This window comes from Pristiophorus japonicus, chromosome 17, assembly GCF_044704955.1.
Source record: "Pristiophorus japonicus isolate sPriJap1 chromosome 17, sPriJap1.hap1, whole genome shotgun sequence".
Lineage (NCBI taxonomy): Eukaryota > Metazoa > Chordata > Chondrichthyes > Pristiophoridae > Pristiophorus > Pristiophorus japonicus.
This window is the reverse complement of record NC_091993.1, coordinates 34,645,170-34,654,681: the sequence shown is the minus strand read 5'-3', so window position 1 is coordinate 34,654,681 and position 9,512 is coordinate 34,645,170. Positions and strand designations below refer to the sequence as shown.

General features: G+C 51.4%; 1 protein-coding gene across 1 annotated transcript in view; it reads left to right on the top strand.

The window, feature by feature from the left end:
• Positions 1–938: 938 nt before the first annotated feature.
• hdc (histidine decarboxylase) overlaps positions 939–9,512 on the top strand; it is a 56,120-nt gene continuing 47,546 nt past the window's right edge. The window contains exons 1-3 of the mRNA XM_070859126.1: positions 939–1,363; positions 7,511–7,679; positions 9,142–9,335. Coding sequence (XP_070715227.1) covers positions 939–1,363; positions 7,511–7,679; positions 9,142–9,335 — 788 coding nt within the window. The remainder of the gene's footprint in view (positions 1,364–7,510; positions 7,680–9,141; positions 9,336–9,512) is intronic.

The window sequence follows — 9,512 nt, the reverse complement described above, 5'->3', positions numbered from 1 at the left end:
CCTAACGGGTCCTACCGTCTCACTATTGATTACACTGCCCTGAACAGAGTTACCCCTAAATTACATCCCTTAGTGGCTAGCCCGGCTACCATTTTGAATAGCCTGAGCCCACGGCACAGGATATTCACGGTGCTGGACATTGCAAATGGATTCTGGTCCCTTCCCCTGGACCAGGAGTCACAGGAGAAACTGGCCTTTACGGTCTATACCTGGACCCGACTACCGCAGGGATTTCACAATAGTCCAGCAATCTTTCACCGGGTCATGGACTCGGTGCTGGAGACCATAGACTTGATTCCCTACCGTAGCACAGTATTGCAGTATTGATAGCATCTGAGGACTCGGAAAGCCACCAGGCAGCACTTATTGCAGTCCTGGAAGCTCTGAGCAATAGAGGGTTTAAAGTAAACCCCAAGATGGCTCAGATCGGCCAGGAGACTGTGACGTACCTGGGACAGGAAATATCCCAAGCAATCAGGACCATGCCTAGCGATCGGAAGGTGGCGATCCAGACAATGCCCCGACCGATCTCAGTGCGAGGAGTCAGGAAGGTATTAGGACTGTTTAACTATAGTAGGAATTTCGTCCCAGGGTTCGCCGAAATAGTAGAGCCAATCCAAAGATTGGTAAAAGGCGGAAAGCCCGCTGCTGCACCCATAGAATGGGGAACAGAACAGGAGGAGGCATATGGGCGACTCAAACAAGCCCTGACCTCTGCCCCGGGACTGGGACTGCCCGACATGGGGAAGCTCTTCCACATTTACTGTGAAAACGAAGGAGGGTTTTATGCGGCGATAGTCGCGCAACAGCACGGGGACCAGAAGCAGCCGGTGGCATATTATTCCACATAACAGTCACCCATAATAGGCGGACTGTCGAAATGCGTGGCCGCCCTCAATTGTGCCGCATGGGCAGTGAAAGTCAGTGAACCCACCGTGATGACTGGGGATTTTGTCCTGCACACGAGACACACCTTGGTAGAAATGCTGAATACCGGACGGTTGAAATCGGTCTCCAATATGCGCAGAGCACGGTGGGAGGCGGTCCTGCTGCCGGGAGATCAATCCGTAGTGATCATAAGGGATACGGGAGGAAACCCGGCGGAGGGCCTCCTTGCGGATGGGGAACCACATGAATGTAACGAGGCAGAGGATGAGGCCGCCGAGGGCCGCCTCGCGGATGAACCCCTGGTGGGAGCACAGTTGACCCTCTACGTGGACGGGTCTCGAAAGTACGTGGAGGGGACGCCCAGAACGGGGTGGGCAGTAGTAGACGACAGGCTGCAGACCATCGCATCGGGACGGCTAGAGGGGAGACTTTCGGCGCAGGTTGCCGAAATCGTTGCCCTCACGGAGGCCCTGAAGTTAGCGAAGGGGAAGACAGTTAATATATACACCGACAGCCGATACACATTCGGAGTAGTTCACGACTACATGGTAGCCTGGGGAAGAAGGGGGTTCATCACAACAGGAGGGGAATCAATCCGGCACCAGGGGAGGGTCTAGGAGTTATTAAAAGCAACGGATAAGCCGTTACAGGCAGCCGTAATAAAGGTTCGGGCCCATCAGAAGGTCAGATCCCCGGAACAAGAGGGTAATCAGGCAGTGGATGCTGCCACGCAAAGAGCGCTGGAACAAGATTTAGAGGAGAGAACTGTGGGTAGTGTGGCACCTGAGAAGGTGGACATAGTCCAACTCCAAGCGGATACCTCTTCGAGGAGCGGGAAGAGTGGAAGGCGCGGGGAGGCGCCCCGGGTAATGACTCAGTGTGAAAGAAAGGGGGGAAGGTTATAGCCCCAAATTGTATTAAGCACACTTTGTTGGACCTACACCACGGTGTGGCACATCTGGGAAGAGGGCCCATGACGGAACTACTCATGCGCGAATGGTGGTGGTCGGGAATGGGCCGGGATATAGCCAAACACTGTCAGTGCTGTATAACATGTGCACAACATAACACTGGCAAGCCGGTTAGGATACGGATGGCCCATCAACCGAGACCAAGGGGGCCATGGGAAAATATACAGATAGATTTCACCGGGGCACTGCCGGACTCGCATGGGAAAAGATACTGCTTGGTGGTAATTGACCAATTCACTCGGTGGGTGGAAGCATTCCCCACATGAAATTGTACGGCCACTACAGTGGCCAGGATACTGGCCGAGGAGATCATCCCCAGAGTGGGGTGCCGGTGCAAATGGATTTGGACCAGGGTACCCACTTCACAGGAGGAGTGATAAAGGCAGTATGTAAATTGATGGGAATAAAACAGAAATTTCACATACCATACCATCCCCAGAGCTCGGGGATTGTAGAACGGATGAATCGAACCCTCAAGGTGGCGATTGCAAAGGCAATCTGAGAAACAGGGAGGACCTGGGTCGACGTGTTGCCCCTCATTCTGATGAAGTTAAGAGCGATCCCAAACAGGATAACTGGGCTGTCCCCTTATGAGCTAATGATGGGTAGAGCAATGCAGCTCCCAGAGGGGATCATTACAGGGGGAACGGATGTGGGACCCTTTAGGGATAAAATCAGGAGGTACATCCTGGAAATGAGCAACAGTCTTAAGGAGATGAGAATGCAGGTCAGGGATAGGCAGGCCCGACAGGACAAGAAATTAGAATCCACCACTCTCTCAGAGGTGCCCCAGGCGGGGACCTGCGTAATGGTAAAGGTTATCCCTGGGAAGTCTGGCTTTGCACCAAAATGGATAGGACCATACGAGGTTATGATTAGCGAAGATACATGTGCCTACGTCGATATGAGAGGACGGGGGCAGTGGAAACACTGGATCCAGCTTAAGGTTTTCGAGCTGAAAAACTAATGCTTGTAGTATCCACTATTCTTTGATTCGCCCACAGGTCAATAGAGACACTACAAGCAACATATACGGCCATTTCGCCTTTGACTATTTGTTAATATAGAGTGGTAAAAAAAAATGAAACTGCGTGCCGCAGTCTCTATAATAGCCTTGATGTACGTAACGTGCAGCGCGTGGGAAGCGAGACGGAAGCGAGAACTCCATGTAAACACCTTTCTGTATATGTCTTATGTTTATGCGTGAAATGGGAACTTTTCTAGTTGCTGGGTGTGCTCGCATATCCCTATACATTCCAAAGGGGGGGATTCCCCTGACCCTAACTGAGACTGTCAAGTGGCTTCTGAGCCAGAATGGCACGGGAGGAGGGAGGCCAATGCAAGAACGAAGAATGAAAGGCGGGTTGAAAGAGGGATCACGGATGAGAGGAGGACCATCATACCGATACCGTGTGAATAACCACGGGGATATCACTGAGTGGGAGAGTGCGGGGTACCCCATTAGTCAAACATTCCGGGGATGGTACCAACCACTCTATGACCATAAAAGGGAACCCCCATACCTAGTCCTGACTAATACCTCGGGGGTCGGGAGACCAACCAGGGCCATATGTTTAACCTAAAATGACACCAGCGGAAAGGGACGTATCATAGGGTACAGTGATTGCCCACACAACCTCAATATCACAACAGGCGCACGGGTCATCATCCTCTCATGCCTTCCGAATAAAACAGGTGGAGGTCTGTGGGCCCAGTCTTGGGACCCCGACACAATATATGAAATGGCAGTGTATAACGGCACGTATTTAGTGTGCGGGCATAGGGCATATCCCTGGTTACCCAGGCGATGGACAGGGTCCTGTTATTTGGGAAATGTGGTCCCCTTTGTCAGACAGGTACATACCCTGGCAGAGGTGCGTACACCAGGTCGACGAAGACGAGCGATTACCCCGGTAGAGAGACTCTTTGGAGTTGTGATGTTCCCATATGGGATAGGACACACCATGGACAAATTAAGCAACGTAGAAAGGGTTCTGGAACAAATAGCTAACGACACTGCCGAGGCGATGGAGAGCGTAACAGCTAAAATGGTAGCCATATGTACTACCATACTCCAGAACCGAATAGCCCTAGATTATGTACTGGCCCAAAACGGAGGCACTTGTGCATTGATTGGGGCCGAATGTTGCACTTATATACCCGATAATTCGGAAAATATAACCAACCTAGCCGACCATATAAGGAGGGAAGTGAGGAAACTGACCACCCCGGATGGTGAAGTTGGCTGGCTAGGGGGATGGATGTCTAAGTTGGGGCAAAGCATTGTACAGGGTCTGATTTTGATTGTGGGCATATGCCAGCATTGTACCTTGTAGTGATGATGATTAAGATATGTATGTCCAAGTTATGTACCGCGATACCCATAGCTGCCGGGACTTACATCAACGATACGACAACCCGACTTCCACCCGCAACATATCAGAAGCTGCACCTCCATTTACAGCAGTACCATCAGCTCCAGGCTCGCCCAAGGACCCTGGCACAAGATGATGAGGCAGTTCGGATGTAAGATTGGATTGTTCTTACCCGCATGAGATGGGACAAGATCAACAGGAGGGATATTTGGGGAAGAATTATTTCTTAGTTTATAATACTCTTGTTTTGGTACTATACCATGTAAACGTTCAAGCAACAAATTGCCTGCTTCAAACAAAAGACACATTTAGACCCCAACGTTCGTTGACCCTGAGTCATGAAGATAGGGGAAGTAAGGAAACGAACGGTTGGAGAAGCAAACAGATGTATTAATAACAGGAAGACAGTTCCTTGTTTTTCTGCTGCTAAGGGGAACTAACCCCACTTGTGTTTGCGTATGCTAGTTAACCTTTGACTTACTACAATGTAAAGATAGATTGTCATAGCATTACCATATAGGGTAAGACGTTACCGAAATGTTAGATAATTGGACGATGATGTGAGGGGGCGGGATCGCCCCAAAGGTATAATTGTAACTTGAAAACTTCGCTCGGGGAAAAGGGTGTGGCGAAGCTGCAGAGTTTCCCTACTTCTCCCAGAGCGCTCTGCACAAATAAACTGTGAAGTTTTCTTTCACTGTACTTGGACTCGGTGTGGAACTTATTTCCCTTACAGGCAGTTTACAATAACAAGACTCTTGAGTCATTACAGTTAACTAACAGAAAACAGAGAGTCAGGATAAATGGGTCATATTCCGGTTGGCAAACTGTAACTAGTGGGATGCTGCAGGGATTGGTGCTGGGGCCTCAGCTATTTACAATCTATATTAATGACTTGGATGAAGGGACTGAGTGTATTGTAGCCAAGATTGCTGATGATACAAAGATGGGTGGGAAAGCAAATTGTGAGGAGGACACAAAAAATCTGCAAAGGGATATAGACAGGCTAAGTGAGTGGGCAAAAATTTTGCAGATGGAGTATAATGTGGGAAAATGTGAGGCTTTGGCAGAAAAAAATAGAAAAACACATTATAATTTAAATGGAGAACAATTGCAAAGTGCTTCAGTACAGAGGGATCTGGGGGTCCTTGTGCATGAAACACAAAAAGTTAGTATGCAGGTACAGCAAGTAATCAGGAAGGCAAATGGAATTTTGGCCTTTATTGCAAGGGGGGTGGAGTATAAAAGCATAGAAGTCCTGCTACAACTGTACAGGGTATTGGTGAGGCCAAACCTAGAGTACTGCGTACAGTTTTGGTCTCAGTATTTAAGGAAGGATATACTTGCATTGGATGCTGTTCAGAGCAGATTCACTAGGTTGATTCCGGAGAGGAGGGGGTTGACTTATGAGGAAAGGTTGAGTAGGTTGGGCCTATACACATTGGAGTTCAGAAGAATGAGAGGTGATCTTATTGAAACATATAAGATAATGAGGGGGCTCGACAAGGTGGATGCAGAGAGGATATTTCCACTCATAGGGGAAATTAAAACTAGGGGGCATAGTCTCAGAATAAGGGGCCGCCCATTCAAAACTGAGATGAGGAGGAATTTCTTCTCTGAGGGTTGTAAATCTGTGGAATTCTCTGCCCCAGAGAGCTGTGGAGGCTGGGTCATTGAGTATATTTAAGACAGAGATAGACAGATTTTTGAGTGATAAGGGAATAAAGGGTTATGGGGAGCGGGTTGGGAAGTGAAGCTGAGTCCATGATCAGATCAACCTTGATCTCATTAAATGGTGGAGCAGGCTTGATGGGCCAGGTAGCCGACTCCTGCTCCTATTTCTTATGTTCTCACCCACACCCAGCAATGACCCACCCTCCGGGACTGTCCCGGTGGGTGGGGCTTGTCCTGGTGGGCGGGACCGTGGGTATTTAAACTCTCGCCTGGGCGGTGAGCGCAGGAGCCGTCCCGCCGAGCGCAGGACATGGACCGGGAGGAATATTGCCGCCGCGGTGAGTTGAGCGCCGGTTCCCGGCGGATTAGAGCGGCACAGCAAGCTCCCACAACTGCAATGTGGGAATGAGCAGGGAATCTGTCTGTGATACTGGTTGAGGGATAACTAATGGCCCCGGACAGCGGGGAGATCTCCCAGCTCCTCCAATGGTAGCCGTGGGATCTTCAGCCACCGGGAGCGCAGATTGCGGGAAGTGTCAGTCCGGGCTCCGCACTGAGCCACGGAGCTCCGCACTGCAATGGGATTCACTGTCAGTGAATGGAAAGGACGGTGAATCTGTGAGCAAATGATCAGAGACCGAGCGCGGCGGGTTTGAATGGTCCGTTTGGGTATTTTAGACAAAGTAGCCCGGCCCTGAAACTCTGGGCACTCGTTCGGGGGAGCGGCTCTCCGAGAGGATCAATTTCTCACCGGCAACACCCCGACCTCCCGCACCGGGACCCGGGGGGAACTGGGGGAAGAAGCTGTGAAAGAGGGAGTCCACAGGCGTGTGTGTGTCTGTGTGTGTCCACAGGTGTCCTTCTGTCTGTGTGTGTCCACAGGTGTCCTTCTGTCTGTGTGTCCACAGGTGTGTGTGTCTATGTGTCCACAGGTGTGTGTCCACAGGTGTCCGTGTGTCTATGTGTCCACAGGTGTGTGTCCACAGGTGTGTGTGTGTGTGTGTGTGTGTGTCCACAGGTGTCCGTGTGTCTGTGTGTCCACAGGTGTGTGTGTGTCTCCACAGGTGTGTGTGTCTATGTGTCCACAGGTGTGTGTCCACAGGTGTCCGTGTGTCTATGTGTCCACAGGTGTGTGTCCACAGGTGTGTGTGTGTGTGTGTGTGTGTCCACAGGTGTCCGTGTGTCCACAGGTGTGTGTGTGTCTCCACAAGTGTGTGTGTCTGTGTGTGTCCACAGGTGTCCGTGTGTCTGTGTGTCCACAGGTGTGTGTGTGTCTCCACAAGTGTGTGTGTCTGTGTGTGTCCACAGGTGTCCGTGTGTCTGTGTGTCCACAGGTGTGTGTGTGTCTGTGTGTCCACAGGTGTGTGTGTCCGTGTGTCTGTGTGTCCACAGGTGTGTGTCCGTGTGTCCACAGGTGTGTGTGTCCGTGTGTCTGTGTGTCCACAGGTGTGTGTGTCCGTGTGCCTGTGTGTCCACAGGTGTGTGTGTCTGTGTGTCCACAGGTGTGTGTCCGTGTTCGTGTGTATCCACAGGTGTGAGGCGTGGGTATCTCTGGTATCGGGGGTGTGGTTAAACAGCGGACTCTTTCATGTTTATTTTTAGTGAATATGACATAACCACCACCTTGTTCTTTGAGCTGGACTGCCCCTGCCTGCTGAGTCTCGCTCAGAGCGGCGCTGTTGCTGTCGCAGCATCTCAGTTCCCGGGCAACAATAGTGGTGCGGCTTTCCAGCTGTTGCTGTGGGGTTGTCTGAAGGTCCTGACGTCTCAGGTCCTGAACTTCATCTTAAAGTGTGGAAGATGCCTGTGTGTGAATTATTTTAACGTAGGGTGGCCGTTGTACACCGGCCACCACATGGGCTTGATGGAGCAAGGTCTTGGTCCAGTGGCAAGGGGATACAAGATAACTGGAGACCAGGCTCTGCTGTATGGGCCTAGTACACACACATTCACGCATACTCCTACTGTCCTCCTTCCCACAGGGCCTCTATCCCGTAGGACGCAGTGGCAGTCTCGCGCTGTTGGCCCGTGCTGCGCTGCTCCTGGGCCACTGCTGTCCTCCGACTTCCCCGCTGACCTCTCACCTCCCGTTGTCCTCCACCTCGAACCAAGTGTCGCCAACCAATCCACTACCTGGGATGCTGTGACATCCGGTTTGTCGCCCGCTTTGTCTTCGTTGCATTCTCGTGCTGGCTCGCGCTGCTCCCTGCGGTGGCTGACTCCTGCCAATGCCACGCTGGGTCCTGGGGCTCTCCTCCTTTATGCTCCTGCTCTGCTGCTGTTCCCACCCTGATCCTCCTCGGCGACTTCAACGCCAGAGTCGGAAAGGACACTGACCTCTGGGGAGCCGTGATCGGCAGAGAGGGTGTAGGGAAAGCCAACTCCAATGTCACACTCCCCCTGATGAAATGCTTAGAACACGGCCTCATCATAACTAATACCCTGTTCCATCAAAAGGACAAATATAAAGCTTCATGGCAAAATCCTCGCTCCAAGCACTGGCATCTGCTAGACGATGTCATGGTCCGAGTGATGGACCGCAAAGACGTGCACATCACGCGCACCACGTCAGGAGCTGACGACTCCTGGACGGACCACCACCTAATTTGCCCCAAAACAGCGATGGCAACAGAAACAATGCCGCAGGAAAATCAACACTGGAGCACTCAAAGACCCTGCTAATAAAGCCCTATTCAGCCAGCGCCTCACTACCAACCCGACGACTCCCAGAAACCCAGATACTCAGACTGTCCACAGCACCTGGTCTGCCCTTGAGGCTTCCATAATCAGCACCTGCGAAGAGACGCTCGGTCACTCGACCAGGAAACACCGACTGGTTCGAGGAGAATGACTAGGAGATCCAGGAGCTAATATGCCACAAGGCATTTTTGGACTGTAAGCAGCAACACAACTCGAGGGCAAGAAAGCAGTTCTACAGATGTCTGAAGGCTGAGGTCCAACAGAAAATCCGTGACCTAACGAACAGATGGTGGGTGAAGAAAGCTCAAGAAATCCAGCAGCTAGCCGACAACCACAACATGCGAGGATTCTTCAGCGCAGTGAAGATGACCTACAGCCCAAGCACCCAAGGCCCTACCCCACTGCTGTCCAAGAATGGAGAGGTGCTCATCAAGGACAGAGAAACAGCCAGTGCCCGCTGAAAGGAGCACTTCGAGGATCTCCTCAACCGAGACTCTGTCTTTGACGTGAGTGTCCTCGACTCCATCCCACAGCATGCCACCCGCCACCATCTCAGCAAAACCCCAGCCTGGCACAAGATTGAAGAGGCCATCCGACAACTGAAGAACAAGTCATCAGGAGCAGATGGAATTCCCGCCGAAGCACTAAAACGTGGTGAAGAAGCACTACTGCCATGGATTCATGACCTTATCTCTCTTACCTGGAAGGAGGAGATCTCAAAGATGCTGTAATCAAATGTTTGTCACCATTCTCCACCTGCTTCATGATGACATGCAAGCCGTGATCCTGACCAATGGATCCATCACAGACCCAATCTACTTTTGGACCGGGGTCAAGCAGGGCTGCGTCATCGCACCAATGTTCTTCTTAATCTTCCTCGCTGAAATGCTCCATCTCACCCTTG